This window comes from Pseudophryne corroboree, chromosome 1, assembly GCF_028390025.1.
Source record: "Pseudophryne corroboree isolate aPseCor3 chromosome 1, aPseCor3.hap2, whole genome shotgun sequence".
Classification (NCBI taxonomy): domain Eukaryota; kingdom Metazoa; phylum Chordata; class Amphibia; order Anura; family Myobatrachidae; genus Pseudophryne; species Pseudophryne corroboree.
The window spans coordinates 437,388,496-437,412,107 of NC_086444.1; the positions used below are offsets into that span (position 1 = coordinate 437,388,496).

General features: G+C 46.5%; 1 protein-coding gene across 2 annotated transcripts in view; it reads left to right on the forward strand.

Moving 5' to 3' along the window:
• The window catches only part of LOC134897813 (Fc receptor-like protein 6), an 89,335-nt gene extending 80,333 nt beyond the window's left edge, over positions 1–9,002 (forward strand). For both annotated transcript variants that reach the window (XM_063914056.1, XM_063914046.1), the window contains exons 8-9: positions 7,778–7,874; positions 8,827–9,002. In XM_063914056.1, coding sequence (XP_063770126.1) covers positions 7,778–7,874; positions 8,827–8,854 — 125 coding nt within the window. In that variant the 3' untranslated portion in view covers positions 8,855–9,002. The remainder of the gene's footprint in view (positions 1–7,777; positions 7,875–8,826) is intronic.
• The last annotated feature ends 14,610 nt before the right edge of the window (positions 9,003–23,612 follow it).

Here is a 23,612-nt window from a genome sequence, read left to right on the forward strand (position 1 = left end):
CAATCTAGCGGGTCGCTCACTTCACCCGCTGGGTGAAGTGAGCGGCCCCCCCGTCTCCCCCCGCACGCTCAGCACAGATCGCGCTGTGCTGAGCGGCAGGAGAGATGTGTGCTGAGCGGTTCGCTCAGCACGCATCTCTCCTTGATCGGCCCGTGAGTACTGGGCTTTACTGTACACAATTAGGATTTGGACTCTAAAGCTATGGCATGATTGCTACGTTCCTGTGTTCAATTGACCACTCACTGTAGTCTGTAAACAGATCTTTATTAATATGGGGTAATATGCTCTTTATTGTACAGCTCCTTTATGGAGAATGTTTTTTAGCTTGTGTTTTGCTGTGTGGCTGCTAACATTACAATAAACTATAGTCAGATGGAGAGAGAAAGTGAGACAGTCATGTGAGAGAGATAAAGTCTAGGAGAAAGAAAATTAGAGGGTGGTAGACAATGAGAGACAGAGTTAGGGGAGTGCAATAGAGTCAGGAGGAGAGAGCGACAAAGTCATGGGACAGAGACACAGAGAGATAGTTTAGGGGAAAGAGATAGAGTCAAGAAGAGAGCAATAGAGTTAGAGGGAGAAAGACAAAGTTTGATAGAGAGACAAAGTGAGAGAGTCATGTGAGATAGATAGTCAGAGGGAGAGAGATAAAGTCTAGGATAAAGAAAATTAGAAGGTGGTAGACACTGAGAGACAGTCAGGGGGAGAGCGATAGAGTCGGGAGGAGTGAGCGACAAATTCAGGGGTCAGAGACACAGAGAGATAGTTAAAGGGAGAGAGATAGAGTCAAGGAGAGAAAGAGAGTGATAGAGTTAGAGGGAGAGAGACAAAGTTTGATGGAGAGACAAAGTGAGACAGAGTCATGTGAGAGAGATTGTCAGAGGGAGAGAGATAAAGTATAGGAGAAAGAAAATCAAAGGGTGGGAGACACTGAGAGACAGAGTTAGGGGAAGAGCGAAAGAGTTAGGAGGAGGGAGTGACAAATTCAGGGGACAGAGACATAGAGAGATAGTTAAGGGGAGAGAGATAGAGTCAAGGAGAGAAAGAGAGTGATAGAGTTAGAGGGAGAGAGACAAAGTTTGATGGAGAGACAAAGTGAGACAGAGTCATGTGAGAGAGATTGTCAGAGGGAGAGAGATAAAGTATAGGAGAAAGAAAATCAAAGGGTGGGAGACACTGAGAGACAGAGTTAGGGGAAGAGCGAAAGAGTTAGGAGGAGGGAGTGACAAATTCAGGGGACAGAGACATAGAGAGATAGTTAAGGGGAGAGAGATAGAGTCAAGGAGAGAGAGTGATAGAGTAATAGGGAGAGAGACAAAGTTTGATGGAGATAAAGAGTCATATGAGAAATAGTCAGGGAGAGAGAGATAAAGTCTAGAAGAAAGTAAATCAGAGGGTGGTAGACACAGAGACAGAGTCTGGGGGAGAGCGATAGAGTCAGGAGGAGATAGCGACAAATTCAGGGGACAGAGACACAGATAGTTAAGGGGAGAGAGATAGAGTAAAGGAGAGAGAGTGATAGAGTTAGAGGGAGAGATGTAGTCAGATGGAGAGAGACACTGAGACAGAGTCATGTGAGAGAGACAGAGTCAGAGGGAAGGCGATAAAGTCTAGGAGAAAGAAAATCAGAGGGTGGGAGACACAGAGACAGAGTTAGGGGGAGAGCGATAGAGTCAGGAGTAGAGAGTGACAAAGTCAGGGGACAGACACAGAGAGATAATTAAGGGGAGAGAGATAGAGTTAGAGGGAGAGAGAAAGTCAGATGGAGAGAGAAAGTGAGACAGCGTCATGTGAGAGAGATAGAGTCAGGGGAGAGAGATAAAGTCTACTTGAAAGACAAAATCAGAGGTTGGGAGGTACAGAGACAGAGTCAGGGGGAGAGCGATAGAGTCAGGAGGAGAGAGCGACAAAGTCATGGGACAGAGAGACAGTAAAGAGGAGAGAGATAGAGTCAAGGAGAGAGAGAGTTAGATGGAGAGAGACAAAGTGAGACAGAGTCATGTGAGAGAGATAAAGTCAGAGGGAGAGAGATAAAGTCTAGGAAAAAGAAAATTAGAGGGTGGTAGACACTGAGAGACAGAGTCAGAGGCAGAGCGATAGAGTCAGGAGGAGAGATCAAAAAAATTCAGGGGTCAGAGATAGTTAAAGGGAGAGAGATAGAGTCAAGGAGAGAGAGCGACAGAGTTAGAGGGAGAGAGACAAAGTTTGATGGAGAGACAAAGTGAGATAGTCATGTGAGAGAGATAGTCAGTGGGAGAGAGATAAAGTCTAGGAGAAAGAAAATCAAATGGTGAGAGACAGAGTCAGGGGGAGAGCGATAAAGTTAGGAGAAGAGAGTGACAAATTCAGGGGACAGAGACATAGAGAGATAGTTAAGGGGAGAGAGAGAGAGTCAAGGAGATATAGTGATAGAGTTATAGGGAGAGAGACAAACTTTGATGGAGTTAGTCGGGGAGAGAGATAAAGTCTAGGAGAAAGAAAATGAGAGGGTGGGAGACACTGAGAGACAGAGTCAGGGGGAGAGCGATAGAGTCAGGAGGAGATAGCAACAAATTCAGGGGACAGAGACACAGACATAGTGAAGGGGAGAGATAGATTAAAGGAGAGAGAGCGATAGAGTTAGAGGGAGAGAGACAGTCAGATGGCGAGAGACACTGAGACAGTCATGTGAGAGAGAGTCATGGGGAAGGAGATAAAGTCTAGGAGAAAGAAAATCAGAGGGTGAGAGACACAGAGACAGCAGATCGCAAGGAGATTGACAGGAAGAGGGCATTTGTGGGTGGCAACTGAACATTTTCTGGGAGTGTTTGGAAAAACGCAGGCATGTCCAAGCGTTTGCAGGGCAGGTGTCTGACGTCAATTCCGGACACGAACAGCTTAAAGTGATTGCCCCGAATTTACGTCAGACACCCACCCTGCAAATGCATGGACACACCTGCGTTTTACCAAACACTCCCAGAAAACGATCAGTTGACATCCACAAATGTTTTCTTCCATTCAATCTCCTTGCAATTGTCTGTGCGAATGGATTCTTCATTAAATCCATTGCTCAGCAACGATCCACTTTGTACCCGTGCGACGCGCCTGCGTATTGCGGTGCACACGCACGCGCAGTTATGACCTGATCGCAGCGCAGCGAAAAAACCTAGCGTGCGATCAGGTCTGCATGACCCCCATGGTTTTGCCCATCTGCTAACAAAATTGCGGCTATGGGGGGGTCATTCTAAGTTGATCGTAGCCCTGCAAAATTTTGCAGGGCTACGATCAGGAACAGAGACATGCATGGGGATGCCCAGCACAGGGCTAGTCCGCCCCGCAGGTCAGTTCCGCCCCCCTTTCCCCCGCAGAAGTACAAAAGCATTGCACAGCGGCAATGCTTTTGTACTTCAGGAGTAGCTCCCGGCCAGCGCAGCTTTAGCGTGCTGGCCGGGAGCTAATCATCGCTACACGCCCCGCAGCGGCTGGTCAGCAGCAGCGATCGGGTCAGAATGACCCCCATGAACCATATGTGCAGGCCAATTTATCCATCATGCACATGGGAATATCAGCTGTAGCAGCTAATTGTGAAATATTAATATTTTTCCAATACATCTCTCATACTAACTTCCAACATGTACCTGGCTCAATGTTGCCTATATGTTTGAAAAAATCTTTTCCCTTATGATTGATAATGTGCTGATGAAGAGTTCATACAAACTCCACACAGAGATTCGATATGGAAATTATGATACTAACTAAAAGGCACTATCGATACTTGTCATTTTTTGCAATTGTTTGGTAGTTAAGGTGTGAGTAGAGAGAATTTTTGGTATTTCAATACCGCATATAGGCCCTCATTCCGAGTTGTTCGCTCGCAAGGCGAATGTAGCAGAGTTACACACGCTAAGCCGCCGCCTACTGGGAGTGAATCTTAGCTTCTTAAAATTGCGACCGACGTACGCGCAATATTGCGATTACAAACGAGTTAGCAGTTTCAGAGTAGCTCCAGACTTACTCTGCCTGTGCGATCATTTCAGTGCTTGTCGTTCCTGGTTGACGTCACAAACACACCCAGCGTTCGCCCAGGCACTCCCACCGTTTCCCCGGCCACTCCTGCGTTTTTTCCGGAAACGGTAGCGTTTTCAGCCACACGCCCCTGAAACGCCGTGTATCCGCCCAGTAACACCCATTTCCTGTCAATCACATTACGATCGCCGGAGCGAAGAAAAAGCCGTGAGTAAAAATACTTTCTTCATAGTAAAGTTACTTGGCGCAGTCGCAGTGCGAACATTGCGCATGCGTACTAAGCGGATTTTCACTGCGATGCGATGAAAAATACCGAGCGAACAACTCGGAATGAGGGCCATATTTCACTGGGATCTGGTCTGAAGATCGACAGTGTCTGCCATACAAGTGGGTGCTGCATCTGTCTGCCACAAATCGGTCCAGTGCTGAGGCTGTGTTGCCATAATAAGTAACCGGGTGCTCTGTCTGCCATACAAGTGGGTGCTGTGCCTGTCTGCCACAAATCAGTCCAGTGCTTGGGCTGTGCTGCCATAATAAGTAACCGGGTGCTCTGTCTGCCATACAAGTGGGTGCTGTGCCTGTCTGCCACAAATCAGTCCAGTGCTTGGGCTGTGCTCCATAATAAGTCACTGGGTGCTCTGCCTGCCATACAAGTAGGTGAAGAAACATGAGACCCAGGGCCTGATCAGCCATAAGGCTGCAGCCTGGATGGCTGAGTCCTGGGGCTGGGGGGGGGGCGCAGCAGCGGCACAATAGATGCTTAGGATCTACCTACTACTGGAAGCTGCAGATTCCATGCAGACAGCATGGAAGACGGCCCTTCTAGGAGACAGATGCCAGGGGTATTACTAGACCAGAGGTTCTCAAACTCGGTCCTCAGGACCCCACACAGTGCATGTTTTGCAGGTAACCCAGCAGGTGCACAGGTGTATTAATTACTCACCGACACATTTTACAAAGTCCACAGGTGGAGCTAATTATTTCACTTGTGATTCTGTGAGGAGACCTGCAAAACATACACCGTGTGGGGTACTGAGGACCGAGTTTGAGAACCTGTGTACTAGACCATTACCCAGCGCTACCCAGAATGAGCATGTAACCTCCTGGTACTAAGCATGTAACCCCTATGGCAACAAGCATATGTAACCCCGGGCAACGAGCATGTAACCCCTGGCAACGAGCAAGTGACCGGGTCCGACTTCCGGTCAGCAGAATCACAGATGCCGGTGGCTTCTCCTCCCACCTCTAGCCACCAACAGCACCGTGGGCAGCAACATGGACATCCATATGTGCAGGGCAATTTATCCATCAGGCACACGGGAGTATCAGCAGCGGCAGCTAATTGTGAAGTATTAATATATCTCCAATACATGTGGGAGTGCCAGTAGTGTCGTCGGTGCAGAGGTGCAGGTGGTGTAATCAGTGCAGGAGTGCTGGCAGTATCCCCAGCGCAGGGGTGCCAGCAGTGTCAGCAGTCAGGGGTGCCGGCAGTGTGGGAGTGCCGGAAGTGTCCTCAGTGCAGAAGTGCTGGCAGTGTCGGCAGTGTAGGAGGTGTCCTCAGTGCAGGAGTGCTGGCAGTATCCCCAGTGCAGTTGTGCCGGCAGTGTCTTCAGTGCAGGAGTGTCGGCAGTGTGGGAGTGCCAGAAGTGTCCTCGGTGCAGGAGTGTCGGCAGTGCCGGCAGTATGCTCAGTGCAGGGGTGCCGGTGACTTACTTACCTGCTGCAATGTTTTCAACCTGTTCGGTCCTAGCTCTGACGTCAAACACTCGCCCTGGACACACTTGCGTTTCTCTCACCATGCCTGCGTTTTTCTTACCACTCCCCGAAAATGGCTGCAAACGGTGAGTTGCCCAGGAACGCCCTCCGCCTGTCAATCTTCGTGCGATTGGTGCTGCAATCGCTTTTTTCGGTCCCAGCGTCGTTGCCCGGCGATGGCCATGCGTGCACATAGCAGCCGCCGCACATGCGCAGCACGGACCCGATTGCAGCTGTGCGAACGACGACATGCTGCGATCGAGTCGTAATGACCCCCTAAGTCCAGACCTACTTAGAAACTGCACAACATTTTTTACCATAGCAGCCCTGCACAAGCGATTGCAGCTTTGCTATGGGAAAAAAACAACCCTCATAGGTGGAGATTAGATGATTGCACGGGCTGCAAAAAGCAGCTTCGTGCGATCAACTCGTAATGAGGCCCTTTATTTGGAAATATTTTATCATTGCAAAATCTTATATGTTCTTTTACTCTCTAGCACTAAGGTTTTTCTTAACTTATTATTTAATTTCACTTTAGACTTCATTCACCTCTGTGCTATGAGCAACATATAGTAACATCCCCCAGCCAGGATAAAATCTGTACCCCCCAAGGAGTCTACTTCAAAGGCCTCTCACACTGTGATTTTCACACCTACACAATTAGCAATTACACTCTAAAGCTGGCCATACATCACAACGACCTGATTACAGTGTCTATTTAACAGCAATGTTGGTGGAAAGCTACGTTACGTGATGCACTGGACACCCAGTGGTGAAACTATGAATTGTCATGAATTGTCACAGCACAACATGATGGCCCAACAACAAAAGGAATTCATGTCATGCCAAATTTACTGCCATGGCACTCTTTTCAGAAAGGTAATAGTGGACACATCTGTAGTTCTCCAAGTACCAGCATACGGGGAAGGCTTACAGGGACCTGTAATCCTCCTGTAAAAGACAATATTATAATGGGCTCTCAACTTGGCACCCACTGCCCAAGGGTGCCAGGGATAGCCTCGGGCTTCAACCCTGGCTTTGGGTGCAATGGAGAAGGGGGACCACTTTATTGGGGATGTTCCCACTTCCCCAGAAATCGCCAGCTTGGCCTGACTAGTTAAAGGGCTGAATGCTATGGCCGGTGGTACCCAATCAAGTGTGTCCTCTGGCTGTGCCATTAACCCCTGCTAGTGGAGCCTGGTGCTGGTAATAAAAATACGGAGGACTCCTACTCTTTTTGTTACCCATATTTTTAGAACTAGTGCCATCTCCGGGAGCCCGGTGCTGGTTCACTAAATATGGGGGATCGCTACACATGTTGTTTCCCATATTTTTTTGAACTGGGGCCAGCTCAAAGAGCCCAGGGCTGGTTATGCCTTTGTGGGGGAACCCCACATATTTTTTATTTAAATCCTGTCCCCATTACCAAAATGTTATTAATCCTCAACCTTCCCCCTCTTCACCATTATAATTAATTAAATTCCTCAATTAATCCCCTTTCCCCTACAGCCAAATTATTTTTTTCAGAATGTTTCAGCAGACACAGGGGGTTATTTAGAGTAGTTGGCAAACCAAAAAATCACACTAATGGGCAAAACCATGTGCACTGCAGGTGGGGCAGATGTAACATGTGCAGAGAGAGTTAGATTTGGGTGGGGTGTGTTCAAACTGAATCTAAATTGCAGTTTAAAAATAAAGCAGCCAGTATTTACCATGCATAGAAACAAAATAACCCACCCAAATTAAAATCTCTCTGTGTACATGTTACATCTGCCCCACCTGCAGTGCAACACGGTTTTGCCCAGTTGCTAACTTTTTTGGTTTGTTAACAACTCTGAATAGCCCCCACAGATTGGTCTGCTGAAAAATTGGACAAGTGTGCAGGCATGGATTGGATGTAGAATCTGCAAGCAGATCTGCAGAAGGATTGTATACACGTTCTGATCTGCGGGTCTGATTTGTCAAGGATTGGACATGCATGTACCCATCTTAATACTTTTCTCATTGATCTCTTGTACAGGTATAATGTTATACGGCAGTGTACTTGCTGGAAAACTCCTTGTCTTGATCTGTTTGTTGCTTATTTTTGGGATCCACCACCTTCTGATACGACAAAGGTACATTTACTATATATTCCAGTTCACGTTAATCCCTTTTAAACTGCATTAATAAATTATTATAATAAATGTCTTTTACATGTTAAGTGAGATATGAAATCCTAAAAAGCTATAATACCAATTCAAAACTCAAGCATCAGAAGGCTACTTTGAATTCTAATGTAGCTGCTCCACCCTCTATATTACGAGATGCCTACACAGCCTTCCTTCATGGATCATTAATTAAAGGGTTGACTGAACTTTAACAGTTTTCAGCCAAAAGGTACGGTGGTGTGATATACAGTATAATTGCATTGCATCACCACATCACTGGGTCAACCATTGGAAGGTGTGTATCCAGCTTTAGTCCTCTTTGTTTGCTGATGACCCTCCCTACCCTTTTTTTTCAATTTACAGTGTCCTAGAGGAGGGGTCTGGCAGATCAAATAATTTGTGGTACACAGCAGGTACACAAACTCTGCTTCTGGAAGTCAATGACTCCATCTTACCAGATGTGTCTCAACTCATTGGCATCAATATAGCATTGTTGCCTTCTAGCTGTGTACCTTGGGGCTAAATGTTTAAATTATTTTTTACATCGTAAGGCTATTGTGGTTGCAGAGCCTTTAACATGATTATATGGGGCTGGATGATTACACCCAATTGGACATATTAGGCTACCGCGGTTGCAGAGCCTGTTATATTTTATGACTATATCTTGATCTGCCTGTGCCATTTTTCCATACCATCATTTTCTTATTTTATTGTAATCAATACATTGATGACCAATTTTAATGCCATATACAGTTGTTGTGTCTTTGTTTATTAGAGAAGAGTTAAATTACCGGGATGTTGAATAGTATTTCATCCAAAGCTAATATTAAATAAAAATGTCTGATTTGTTACAGAGAAAATATTTGAAAACATTTCTCAGCTATTTAAAGTGTACCTTACATTTATTTTTTTCTTACAGAAGTCAGAAATTAGACACAGACATCTGACAGATGATACCCAACAAAGAACAATCCCTAACATTTGCCATGATGCATTCTTACCAAATAATTTAGTTTATATGTTTTAGTTAATATTTATAGACTATATATATATATATATATATATATATATATAGAGAGAGAGAGAGAGAGAGAGAGAGAGAGAGAGAGAGAGCGATAAATCAATCAGCGGCACTCGGGGTCTTATTACAGCAGGCAAGTGTATTAAAATTCACAGCAGAGAAACCAACGTTTTGGGACAAACACGTCCCTTTGACAAAGGGACGTGTTTGTCCCGAAACGTTGGTTTCTATGCCTTGAATTTTAATACACTTGCCTGCTGTAATAAGACCCCGAGTGCCGCTGATTGATTTATCGCTCTCTATCTAACACATCTGCACCAGAGGGCACCGGGGCCCATATCTCCAGTGGTGGGAGTGCCGGTCCACGTATTGTATTTGCTATATATATATATATATATATATATACTAGAAAAACAAATAGTGGAGGCGCTCCAAGATTTATTGGTTACAATACATGGATGAAAAGACTCTTAAACATGGATGCAAGCACGGCCATCCGAGCGGGCACACAGTACCTGGCGGCTTTACCTAAGGTGTTCTGGCACACATCCAGCTTCTGGTGAGAGACGGAGCAGCATGGTATAGGATCCAAACAGGAGCACTGGGAGACTGGAGCTGTGCCCGGTGGAGTATATGTGTTTAACCATGTGGTAGCTAGCCCACACCGTGGATATTATTGGTACGGGTAGGGTACGGAGGCTACTTGCTTTGGAGTCTTTTCATCCATGTAATTTTACCAATAAATATTTTAATGCACTATGGAGAGCTTCCACTATTTGTTTTTCTAACAGATCTGCATTACCCGGTGGACTACGGGATCTAAGAGGATGCGGGTTTTGGTATCTCATTCCATTGGATTGATGGGGCTCTGGTGCTTTGTAAAAGTTTATTCAGTATAAAGTGTGGACAATCATTTTATTATTGTTTTTGAATAATTTGGGTGCAATGAGCATATGTTTTTAAGAAGTGTATATATATATATATATATATATATATATATTTATATATATAAATATATATGTGTGTGTGTGTATATATATATATGTGTGTGTATATATACTAGCTGGTAAATCTATAAAGCTGTAAATTTGAGACGTCTTAATGTAAGTAAATATTAATCCATGGTTCTTGGTGTTACCCGAGGAGCACCCATAGAAGATACGGTAAAAAGGTGATAGGACCATTTTTGTAGTTTATTAAATTCTACACACTGGAGGTGCAATACAAATTTTGTTCCAATTGTCTGTTTGGACATTATCGCTCACAACTTGGTAGACTAATTTGTTCTACAGCTTGTAGTGCAATAGTGCATTTATTTTACCAGTTGGTTATTTTTTATTGTGTTATGTTTATATTCATACATTGTACTTTTATACCACAAAGAACTTCCATTTTTCTAGGGTATTCAATTATGCGCAAATTCGCGGCAATTTTTCACCCGAAAATTTTTCGCAGCAATCGGGCGAAAATTGCCGCGAAAACGCTCCGTTTTTCGACCTATTTAATTCCAAACGGATTTCACCTGAAAATTCTTGCAGTGAAAAGTGCAGGTGAAAATGGGGAAATCAGCCTGTACCCCAAAAAATGCTAAACTAACATAGGAAAACAAAAGAGAAGTGTATTAGAGATCACATTAGAGAGTTTTTGGGGACTTAAATTGTGTGAAATGGCTGTTATATGCATTTTTTTAAAAATGCAAAAAAATTATAGAAAGCAAGTTTTTTTGAGCAAAATAAATGCTCTCATTAAATTTGGGGTACATGAAAATGGGTATAAGTATATATTTGGGTCATCTGCAAGCCTAAAAACACCTGTCCCACTCATAAAGCACCCAAATATACCTGTCCCATACCTTGAACCCCAATTTCCATCACTTTGTACTTTTTCACCCCAAAAATGACATGTCATTATTGGGCAATTAAAAATAATTAAAAACCTCAACGTGCCTAATTAGTCATTAAGGGGGGTGTCCCAGGAGTTCTGTACTATATCCAAACATATTTACCTTAAAATAGTGACTTTTCCCAACTTTTCACCTGCTTCAGAGTAGGTGAAGTGAAATTAGTGAAAAAATGATCACCGATAAATTTTCCAGGAAAATTGAATAGGCTGTAATTGCGTTTCACGCGAAAAGTCCGTTATCGCTGCTAATTGAATATACCTTTATATATAAATGAATCCACAGTGCTGCCTTTCTGTGTTGATTTTTCGGCACTAATAAAATGTTTCTTAGATGATGGTCTGTTAACTAGAAAAAGGAGCTTTTGTAGTTACATGCTCATTCAGATCTCGAGTACTGGACAGATGACCATTAATAATGTTTAGTGCACTTTTGAATGGTGATGTAAAAATGTACGTGAAGCTGATTGCCAATAGGGTTAGCTCACTCCCTCCCCTCTCCCCATTACACCCCAGTCAGGTGGGATCCGTATCAGACAGACAAGCCTCAGATAATACTCAAAGTTTTTAATTTTAAATTGAGAAATGCTTTATTATACTTTTCTTTGAATATAACAAATACAAATCATATTTACGCAAATGTAATACATAATCATTCAGGATATGATATACACATACATGCAACAATCCCCCCCCCCCCTCCCCCAAAAAAAGAAAAAAGAAAGAAAAATTCTCCTCTCCCTCTCCTCCTCCTCTCCTAATAAGGAAATCTGATCAGCACTATACATTTTCTCTCTCACACTATCCTACATTTCCATGGGAGACTCTTAAGAGCCCTACACACAGCGCGATCCGCCGCCGAGCTGCCCGACAGCGGATATGGCCATTGGGCGACCCGGCGACGGGGGGGGGGCAGTGACGGGGGGAGTGAAGTTTCTTCACTCCCCCCGTCACCCGACTCCATAGCAGTGCAGGCAAATATGGACGAGATCGTCCATTTTGGCCTGCATGCACAAGTGACGGGGCACCAGCGATGAACGAGCGCGGGGCCTCACATCGTTCATTGCTTGTGCCTCCACACTGAAAGATATGAATGGTATCTCGTTCATTAATGAACGAGATTGTTCATATCTTTCACTCATATCGCCCAGTGTGTAGGGCCTACAGTATTATAATGGCAGAACTTCATTTGAGACATTTAACTTATTCCCCCCTCCTCCCCCCTTCGCCCCATTGCTTCCTTATACCCCACCAATATTTTTTTCCTAATCATTCATTTTTTTTATTTTTTATTATTATTATTATTTTATTATTATTATTTTTTTTAACTACTGTAACAAAGCAATTCCAGTGAAATATCTATTTCTTTCATTTATACCCCTATATGTCAGGGAGTGTCTATCCCAGTACAGTATGTGACTTGGCAAACAACTAATAGCAAATTCTCTACATATTGTAACACGTCTATGAAAATACTTTTTCTTTTCATACCCCTTTTGACATTTTATATTAGATTTACTTTATAATCCTTTTACTTATATGTGCATCCAAAATTATTAATTTATCTATTATTTCAATAAAATTCTTTATACAAGTGTATCCCAATCCTAATTTATTTTATCCAACCATTGGTGAGCCCTTTCAAATATTTCCACATTGTCTTCCCAAATTTCTCCACGTCTCGAAAGTCTCCATCTGTCCCATTTATCACTGAATTTCCTCATATCATTCCGGAATGCAAACATAAACCTCTCATGCCTTATTGTTTCATTTACCAGAGCCCTCAACTTAACTAATTATGGGGGGTTGCTTGAAAACCAGTCCTGCGATATAATGACTTTAGAAGGCCAAAAAAGGAAAAAAGGATTCCCTATATTGGGCACACTCGGACTATAATGCTTTCATAAAGTCAAATATCTGTCATGATAGATGACCACAAATTCTAAAATATAACTTTTATTAAGATCTTAAAACATAAGCGAAATATAGTGCATGTGAATAAAGTTGTGAAAAAATAATAATAAAGTGAATTAAAAAGCTTAGCCACTGTAATTGTTGTGTTTCTTCACTGTCTCCAGTCTCTGAACAATGGCCCTCATTCCGAGTTGTTCGCTCGCAAGCTGCTTTTAGCAGCTTTGCACACGCTAAGCCGCTGCCTCCTGGGAGTGAATCTTAGCTTATCAAAATTGCGAACGAAAGATTAGCAAAATTGCGAATAGACACTTCTTAGCAGTTTCTGAGTAGCTCCACACTTACTCGGCAACTGCGATCAGTTCAGTCAGTTTCGTTCCTGGTTTGACGTCACAAACACACCCAGCGTTCAGCCAGACACTCCTCCGTTTCTCCAGCCACTCCCGCGTTTTTCCCAGAAACGGTAGCGTTTTTTCGCACACACCCATAAAACGGCCAGTTTCCACCCAGAAACACCCACTTCCTGTCAATCACATTACGATCACCAGAACGAAGAAAAAACCTCGTAATGCCGTGAGTAAAATACCTAACTGCATAGCAAATTTACTTGGCGCAGTCGCACTGCGGACATTGCGCATGCGCATTAGCGACTAATCGCTCCGTTGCGACATAAAAATAACGAGCGAACAACTCGGAATGACCACCAATGTTGCAATATCTGTAGCAATGCTAGTTGCCTTATGTCTGACACTGATACCTTTGTATCTAGAATGAAATGCTCCTATTATTTCATTATACCACCACTATTAAAGTTTTATTACATATTTGCAGTGTGCGCATCACTGACTATTCATGTTTGGGTGGTGAACCATTCTTTAAGTGCCTGCTATTATTGAAAATGTATTACTCCTAGAAGGATTCCTTGTGCTGCTGCTCTCTATACATGAAGCATGTAATTATTTTTCAGGATGCTCTATTCTATATGACAATAAGCCTTATTTCTCTGACGTCCTAGTGGATGCTGGGAACTCCGAAAAGGACCATGGGGAATAGCGGCTCCGCAGGAGACTGGGCACAACTAAAGAAAGCTTTTAGGTCACCTGGTGTGCACTGGCTCCTCCCACTATGACCCTCCTCCAAGCCCCAGTTAGATTTTGTGCCCGGCCGAGGTTGGATGCACACTAGGGGCTCTCCTGAGCTTCTAAAAAGAAAGTATATAATTAGGTTTTTTATTTTACAATGAGACCTGCTGGCAACAGGCTCACTGCAGCGAGGGACTAAGGGGAGAAGAAGCGAACCTACCTGCTTGCAGCTAGCTTGGGCTTCTTAGGCTACTGGACACCATTAGCTCCAGAGGGATCGACCGCATGGAACTGGCCTTGGTGTTCGGTCCCGGAGCCGCGCCGCCGTCCCCCTTACAGAGCCAGAAGCAAGAAGAGGTCCGGAAAATTGGCGGCAGAAGACATCAGTCTTCACCAAGGTAGCGCACAGCACTGCAGCTGTGCGCCATTGCTCCTCATACACACTTCACACTCCGGTCACTGAGGCTGCAGGGCGCTAGGGGGGGGCGCCCTGAGCAGCAATAAAAACACCTTGGCTGGCAAAAATACCACAATATATAGCCCCAGAGGCTATATATGTGATAATTACCCCTGCCAGAATCCATAAAAAAGCGGGAGAATAGTCAGCGAAAAAGGGGCGGAGCTATCTCCTTCAGTACACTGGCGCCATTTTTCCCTCACAGTTCCGCTGGAAGGAAGCTCCCTGGCTCTCCCCTGCAGTCTACACTACAGAAAAGGGTAAAAAAAGAGAGGGGGGGCACTAAATTTAGGTGCAGTATATATAACAGCAGCTATAGGGGACATAATTCAGTTAGTCCCTGCATTATATAGCGCTCTGGTGTGTGCTGGCATACTCTCACTCTGTCTCCCCAAAGGGCTTTTGTGGGTCCTGTCCTCTGTTAGAGCATTCCCTGTGTGTGTGCGGTGTGTCGGTACGGCTGTGTCGACATGTTTGATGAGGATAATGATGTGGAGGCGGAGCAGATGCCTATAGAAGGGATGTCACCCCCTGCGGGGCAGACACCTGAGTGGATGGACTTATGGAAGGAATTGCGTGCACGTGTCGACTCCTTACACAAAAAAATTGACAATACACAAGGTGGGAAGCTGCTCAATCAGATTGTAATGTCACTCAGGTGCTAAAAGGGGAGGGGTAATTCTGTGTAGGAAAAAAAAACTGTGTTCCCTAATGCACACCGAGTGAATAATATTACTATATAATAATCAGATAATACGGAGATCTTAGTTGCGTATATCTGCAGATATAGGGTTAAGCCCCCAGGCCGATCGACAAGGCTTCTCCGTCACTGGGGGTCCCTAATACTAGGTATGGGCCTGGGGCGCTGGACCCCACAATGTCGGCACAGGCCGGCCATCCCAGGTCAGCACACAGGTGAAAATTAATAGGGGTTAATAAGAAGCACAGAAGTGCTATGTAAGTGGTGTGATTAAAATAATATATACAAAGTGATAGGAAAAATAATAAGTGTTAATAAAGTGTTAGGGTGTGCCGACCTGCAGCAGCCCACCCATACCGACACAGGGGCCACTGCACCCCACACCCACCCCACAAAAAATTTGACGACATGCCAAATGCGGGACAGCCGGCTTCTCAGCTCGTGCCTGTCCAGGCGTCTCAAAGGCCATCGGGGGCTCTAAAACGCCCGCTACCTGAGATGGCAGACGCGGATGTCGACACGGATACTGACACCAGTGTCGACGACGATGAGTCTAGTCTAATGTCCACTAAGGCCATTCGTTGCATGATTGAAGCAATGAAAGAGGTGTTACAAATTTCTGATATAAACCCAGGTACCACTAAAAAGGGTATTATGTTTGGGGAGAAAAAACTACCCGTAATTTTTTCCCCCATCAGAAGAATTAAATGAAGTGTGTGCAGAAGCGTGGGCTTTCCCTGATAAAAGATTGGTAATCTCTAAGAAGTTACTAATGGCGTTCCCTTTCCCGCCAGAGGATAGGTCACGTTGGGAGACACCCCCTAGGGTAGATAAAGCGCTCACACGTTTGTCTAAAAAGGTGGCACTACCGTCTCCGGATACGGCCGCCCTCAAGGAACCTGCTGATAGAAAGCAGGAGGCGATCCTGAAGTCTGTATATACACACTCAGGCATTATACTTAGACCAGCTATTGCGTCAGCATGGATGTGCAGTGCTGCCGCTGCGTGGTCAGATTCCCTGTCAGAAAATATTGACACCCTAGACAGGGACACTATTCTGCTAACCATAGAGCATATAAAAGACTCAGTCTTATACATGAGAGATGCACAGAGGGAGATCTGCCGGCTGGCATCTAAAATAAGTGCATTGTCCATTTCTGCTAGGAGAGGCTTATGGACTCGCCAGTGGACAGGGGATGCAGATTCAAAAAGGCACATGGAAGTTTTGCCTTATAAGGGTGAGGAGTTATTTGGGGATGGTCTCTCGGACCTAGTTTCCACAGCAACTGCTGGGAAGTCAGCATTTTTACCCCATGTTCCCTCACAGCCTAAAAAGGCGCCGTTTTATCAGGTACAGTCCTTTCGGACTCAGAAAAACAGGCGTGGAAAAGGCGGGTCCTTTCTGTCCAGAGGCAGAGGTAGGGGAAAAAGGCTGCAACAAACAGCAGGTTCCCAGGAGCAAAAGTCCTCCCCCGCTTCTTCCAAGTCCGCCGCATGACGGTGGGGCTCCACAGGCGGAGTCAGGTACGGTGGGGGGCCGCCTCAAAAATTTCAGCGATCAGTGGGCTCGCTCACAGGTGGATCCCTGGATCCTGCAAATAGTATCTCAAGGGTACAAACTGGAATTCGAGGCCTCTCCACCCCACCGGTTCCTAAAATCTGCCTTGCCGATTACTCCTTCAGACAGGGAGGCTGTGCTAGCGGCAATTCACAAGCTGTATTCCCAGCAGGTGATAATCAAGGTGCCCCTACTTCAACAAGGACGGGGTTACTATTCCACACTGTTTGTGGTACCGAAACCAGACGGTTCGGTGAGACCCATTTTAAATTTGAAATCCTTGAACACATACATAAAAAAATTCAAGTTCAAGATGGAATCGCTCAGAGCGGTTATTGCAAGCCTGGACGAGGGGGATTACATAGTATCCCTGGACATCAAGGATGCTTACCTGCATGTCCCCATTTACTATCCTCACCAGGAGTACCTCAGATTTGTGGTACAGGATTGCCATTACCAATTCCAGACGCTGCCGTTTGGACTCTCCACGGCACCGAGGGTGTTTACCAAGGTAATGGCGGAAATGATGATACTCCTTCGAAGAAAGGGAGTTTTAATTATCCCGTACTTGGACGATCTCCTAATAAAGGCGAGGTCCAAGGAGCAGTTGTTGGTGGGAGTAGCACTATCTCAGGAGGTGCTACACCAGCACGGTTGGATTCTGAATATTCCAAAATCACAGCTGGTTCCGACGACACGTCTACTGTTCCTGGGTATGATTCTGGATACAGTCCAGAAAAAAGTGTTTCTCCCGGAGGAGAAAGCCAAGGAGCTGTCATCTCTAGTCAGAGACCTCCTGAAACCAAAACAGGTATCGGTGCATCACTGCACGCGGGTCCTGGGAAAGATGGTGGCTTCTTACGAAGCAATTCCTTTCGGCAGGTTCCATGCCAGAATCTTTCAGTGGGACCTGTTGGACCAATGGTCCGGATCGCATCTTCAGATGCATCCCCTAATAACCCTGTCTCCAAGAACCAGGGTGTCTCTGCTGTGGTGGCTGCAGAGTGCTCATCTTCAAGAGGGCCGCAGATTCGGCATACAGGACTGGGTCCTGGTGACCACGGATGCCAGCCTTCGAGGCTGGGGGGCAGTCACACAGGGAAGAAACTTCCAAGGACTATGGTCGAGTCAGGAGACTTCCCTACACATAAATATTCTGGAACTAAGGGCCATTTACAATGCCCTAAGTCAGGCAAAATCCCTGCTTCTACACCAGCCGGTACTGATCCAGTCAGACAACATCACGGCAGTCGCCCATGTAAATCGACAGGGCGGCACAAGAAGCAGGATGGCAATGGCAGAAGCCACAAGGATTCTCCGATGGGCGGAAAATCACGTACTAGCACTGTCAGCAGTGTTCATTCCGGGAGTGGACAACTGGGAAGCAGACTTTCTCAGCAGGCGCCAGGTCAAGGGACCCTCAGGCGATAGCTGTGGACGCTCTAGTGACACCGTGGGTGTACCAGTCAGTTTATGTGTTCCCTCCTCTGCCTCTCATACCAAGGGTACTGAGAATAATAAGAAAACGAGGAGTAAGAACAATACTCGTGGTTCCGGATTGGCCAAGACGAGCGTGGTACCCGGAACTTCAAGAGATGATCTCAGAGGACCCATGGCCTCTGCCGCTCAGACAGGACCTGCTGCAGCAGGGACCCTGTCTGTTCCAAGACTTACCGCGGCTGCGTTTGACGGCATGGCGGTTGAACGCCGGATCCTGAAGGAAAAGGGCATTCCGGAGGAAGTCATTCCTACGCTGATTAAAGCCAGGAAAGATGTAACTGCAAAGCATTATCACCGCATATGGCGGAAATATGTTGCTTGGTGTGAGGCCAAAAAGGCCCCAACAGAGGAATTTCAACTAGGTCGATTTCGGCATTTCCTACAAGCAGGAGTGACTATGGGCCTGAAATTAGGCTCCATTAAGGTACAGATCTCGGCTCTGTCGATTTTCTTCCAGAAAGAACTAGCTTCACTACCTGAAGTTCAGACGTTTGTGAAAGGAGTGCTGCATATTCAGCCCCCGTTTATGCCTCCAGTGGCACCTTGGGATCTCAACGTGGTGTTGAGTTTCTTAAAATCACATTGGTTTGAGCCACTTAAAACCGTGGACCTAAAATATCTCACGTGGAAAGTGGTCATGTTATTGGCCTTGGCTTCGGCCAGGCGTGTGTCAGAATTGGCAGCTTTGTCATGTAAAAGCCCTCATCTGATTTTCCATACGGATAGGGCGGAATTGAGGACTCGTCCCCAGTTTCTCCCTAAGGTGGTATCAGCTTTTCACTTGAACCAACCTATTGTGGTGCCTGCGGCTACTAGGGACTTGGAGGATTCTAAGTTACTGGACGTAGTCAGGGCCTTGAAAATGTATGTTTCCAGGACGGCTAGAGTCAGGAAAACTGACTCGCTATTTATCCTGTATGCACCCAACAAACTGGGTGCTCCTGCTTCTAAGCAGACTATTGCTCGCTGGATTTGTAGCACAATTCAGCTGGCGCATTCTGCGGCTGGACTGCCGCATCCTAAATCAGTAAAAGCCCATTCCACAAGGAAGGTGGGCTCATCTTGGGCGGCTGCCCGAGGGGTCTCGGCTTTACAACTTTGCCGAGCTGCTAATTGGTCAGGGGCAAACACGTTTGCAAAATTCTACAAATTTGATACCCTGGCTGAGGAGGACCTTGAGTTCTCTCATTCGGTGCTGCAGAGTCATCCGCACTCTCCCGCCCGTTTGGGAGCTTTGGTATAATCCCCATGGTCCTTTCGGAGTTCCCAGCATCCACTAGGACGTCAGAGAAAATAAGATTTTACTCACCGGTAAATCTATTTCTCGTAGTCCGTAGTGGAAGCTGGGCGCCCATCCCAAGTGCGGATTGTCTGCAATACTTGTACATAGTTATTGTTAACTAAAGGGTTATTGTTGAGCCATCTGTTGAGAGGCTCAGTTGTTTTCATACTGTTAAACTGGGTATAGTATCACGAGTTATACGGTGTGATTGGTGTGGCTGGTAGGAGTCTTACCCGGGATTCAAAATCCTTCCTTATTATGTCAGCTCGTCCGGGCACAGTGTCCTAACTGAGGCTTGGAGGAGGGTCATAGTGGGAGGAGCCAGTGCACACCAGGTGACCTAAAAGCTTTCTTTAGTTGTGCCCAGTCTCCTGCGGAGCCGCTATTCCCCATGGTCCTTTCGGAGTTCCCAGCATCCACTACGGACTACGAGAAATAGATTTACCGGTGAGTAAAATCTTATTTTATAATTCATGTATCACCACTAATTATACACACATGTGACGTATTAGGGAAGTTTTATATATCACATTCCACAAAGAATTTTTAAGTGCACTGTTGACATCAGAGCTATTACAATTACAATGCTCTTATTCTGTGTGGTTATTATCCACACTAGTTGATTTATATGTCAAACACCAATCACGTACACATGTGTGAAATGTATTATAAGATTTGATGACACATTCATATATATATATATATATATATATATATATCTCCCATACGGCTTTTATTCACTACCAGCAGTGGGGTGTTCGTTCAAAAACAATATATATATTATCCTTTTTCTTACAGATAGTATGGCACCCTGTATTCATGCTCATTTAATGGTGCAAAAAAGCACACCCTCTTTCCCATTCAATTTATGGTATGTCCCCTCAATATCGATCACTAAGTTCCAATAATATACTTTTGGATGCATATATATGGGTATATACCCAGTTGTTGGGGCCCCCACACTTTATAGCTGCAGAATGCAGCTCTAAGGGAGAGAGGGTGGCCTGCTGCGTCCCTGCTAAACCAACCCCAATATCTCCTCTACTGAAATCATACTCGGAGACAAGATCTGGGATTGAATCATTGGCCACAGTTTTATTAAACATTACCTTATTTACATTTTACATTTTGCAGGGTAGGGACAGAGAACGGTGGGCAAGGCACAAAACCCTATCAATGCCTATCATTGATTTATGACGGGGCGTGCCACATACCTACGCCGTAGGCCCTCTGCAACGCCCCCGCTATGGAGCCATGCTCCTCCTTGATTTATGACGGGGCGTGCCACATACCTACGCCGTAGGCCCTCAGCAACGCCCCCGCTATGGAGCCAGCCCCCACAGATCACTCTGACCTGGTGCGCAGCCGACGGTCCGCCGCCGACAGCTGGAGCCTGTCGTGCGGCACCTCGACGACGGTGAATCTGCAACCTCAGCTGGCTCCCCTGCTCCACCTGCCTTGCGCACCGCTTCTTCCCGCCTGCCCTGCTACATATATCTTCGTACCAACTGTGACAAAAGACAAACTGCATAGACATTACACAACTTCTTTCCAACCCGGTTACTCAAACCGACTGTATCTTTACAAACCTTGTTACCCTACAAAATTCTTGACCACCAATGCATCCATAAACGTCCCATTTTTTTTCTCAGTGTTTTTTATTTCTTTTATTTATTTATTTATTTATTTTCCTTTTATTTTTTATTTATTTTTTTATGTTTTTTAAAACACACAAAATGCTGACAGGCATAAAGTAGAAATTATACATTCACAAAAGGGGTGGGTGGGCGGGTGGGTGGGATCTGTTTGCAGCTCTAGCCTGGAATGCAGCCTCCCCCCTCTGCCTCAGCCTTTTAACCCCCTCATGGCTCTTCCCTCCCCCTGCTAGCCTACTGGCAGCCCTGCTCTCCTAGGTGTGAAAGGGAGGACAGGTATACCTGCCCCTGTCCCTCCCTTTTCCCCGTTTGGAACGCGGCCGCGTGTGCCCCCCCTCTCCCCTATATTGCTGCAGCGCCATTTTGGCGCCTATGCTCCCTTAAGGGAGAGAGGGTGGCCTGCTGCGTCCCTGCTAAACCAACCCCAATATCTCCTCTACTGAAATCATACTCGGAGACAACATCTGGGATTGAATCATTGGCCACAGTTTTATTAAACATTACCTTATTTACATTTTACATTTTGCAGGGTAGGGACAGAGAACGGTGGGCAAGGCACAAAATCCTATCAATGCCTATCATTGATTTATGACGGGGCATGCCACATACCTACGCCGTAGGCCCTCGGCAACGCCCCCGCTATGGAGCCATGCTCCTCCTTGATTTATGACGGGGCGTGCCACATACCTACGCCGTAGGCCCTCAGCAACGCCCCCGCTATGGAGCCAGCCCCCACAGATCACTCTGGCCTGGTGCGCAGCCGACGGTCCGCCGCCGACAGCTGGAGCCTGGCGTGCGGCACCTCGACGACGGTGAATCTGCAACCTCAGCTGGCTCCCCTGCTCCACCTGCCTTGCGCACCGCTTCTTCCCGCCACTGAGGTTCTCGGGCCTGCCCGGGTACCGAAACCCCCCCACCCTGCAATCCGCCCTTCCCTAGACTTCCCCTGCCTTTTGCAATGCGTCGTTGAACAAGTCACTGCTAACCTCCGACAGATGCCTCCGTCAGCCCCGAACATGCCCTTGACCTTCTGACTGGGAACCTTTCCTCCCAGTGCCCTCACGCACTTACTGCCGCATTGACCGTCTTCCTGATCCTCCCTATGGCAGCCCCCTTTTGCACGCCGCGTCAGGTCAGCCTGGAGATGATGCTAGACCACACGATGCTGGCTGCTTGCCACTGCCCCTTTGCCCATGCTAGGTCAGTGCCAATCCCAATCCTTCTTAACGTATCAAGGGACTTCGTGTCCCCCATAACGTTACCTCCCGAATGAATGACTGTTGTGTTGGGCCGCTACTCTTGCACAGTGCCCCCCTCTGACCAGGTACCACCCACCTTGCCGGCTGGCACCTTTCACCTCTATTCCATCAGCGATCAAGAAGCTGCTGGTCCTCCTGGCATGCTGCCTAGCGCTTCCCACTACTTGGCACCACCGCGCTCTCTCCTGCGGGAGTCCCATTTCCTTCACCCAGGAAGGGGGGGGCACACACCCCGACTGCCCCGGCCCCAAACCTGCCAGCTCAAGTATTTGCTTCGCACTGAACTTGATGCTGCTGCACCGGCGCCCTGCCGCCAGCCCCCTCCTCGCTTGCTGGCACGTGGCTCCCTTGTTCCTCTGTCTGGCTTGGACATACAAACTGGCTAGCCTGTGGGCCCTTATGCCCCTAGCCCGCCTGTTGGCGGCCACCATCATGCCACCTTTTTCCTGGCCAGCTTCTTGGCCAGACAACTGCTTTGGCCCCTGCTGGGCACTCCCTGATTCCTGCATCTCTGCCAGATGCCTGCGCTTCACCTGTCACAAAACTGCCAAACCTGACCAGGTGCCCTGGCTGTTTCTGAACGTGCCTTGCACTGTTCCCGACCATGCTGCCGCAGCTTATCTCCCTGCCCACGCCCGGGCCTAACTCACGAAAAATAGCTAGAAGAGGCAAACCGTTCTATCCTCCTAACATCTGATGCTAACATCAATGGTTGCCCCCTATTGGATCCTGCTGCATTTCCATTAACTTCTGCTAACAACACCAGTAGCATGCTAAATGCAAACCTCAATGGTTACGAACCCTCGGGAACCAGCTGCCTCTATGCATCTCCGCTGCCAGCAGCCCGTGGGCCAACGCTTCAAAGCAGTTAGTTAGGAAAAACCTTCCTAACCTCCAATTGTATGCCGACATCGATGCTTTGAACCCTCGGATGCTAAAACTGTCTTGGGTCCTCAGTTTCTCTGGTGCGATAGGCACGCTGAATACCTCCAGCATGACCTGTAGTTCGCGCAGCAATTGGCTGTGCTGCAGCTTGTGGCCCTGCCCCCAGGAGATCATCTAGGTGGTGTGCTGTGGCTCTTGACCCTGTGCGCCCCTGCCGGCACCACTGCAGGGAAGAATTGAATGCTCCGCAGACAGCACCCGAAATGTCGCAGCCCATCGGCAATACATTTTCCCCTGAAAAATTCTCCACCGCAGCTTCGTCCCATGAGACTGAAACTCTCCTGATGCAAAGGGAAGCAGCCTAAAAGGCTGACTCTAAATCCAGCTTTGCCCTTAGGGCTCCCAATGTCAGGGTCCATAACGTGATCGGATCCTGAAATATGATATTGTGTATATACTGTCTGACATGTAGTATCATGCTATTCCCTATTTTATA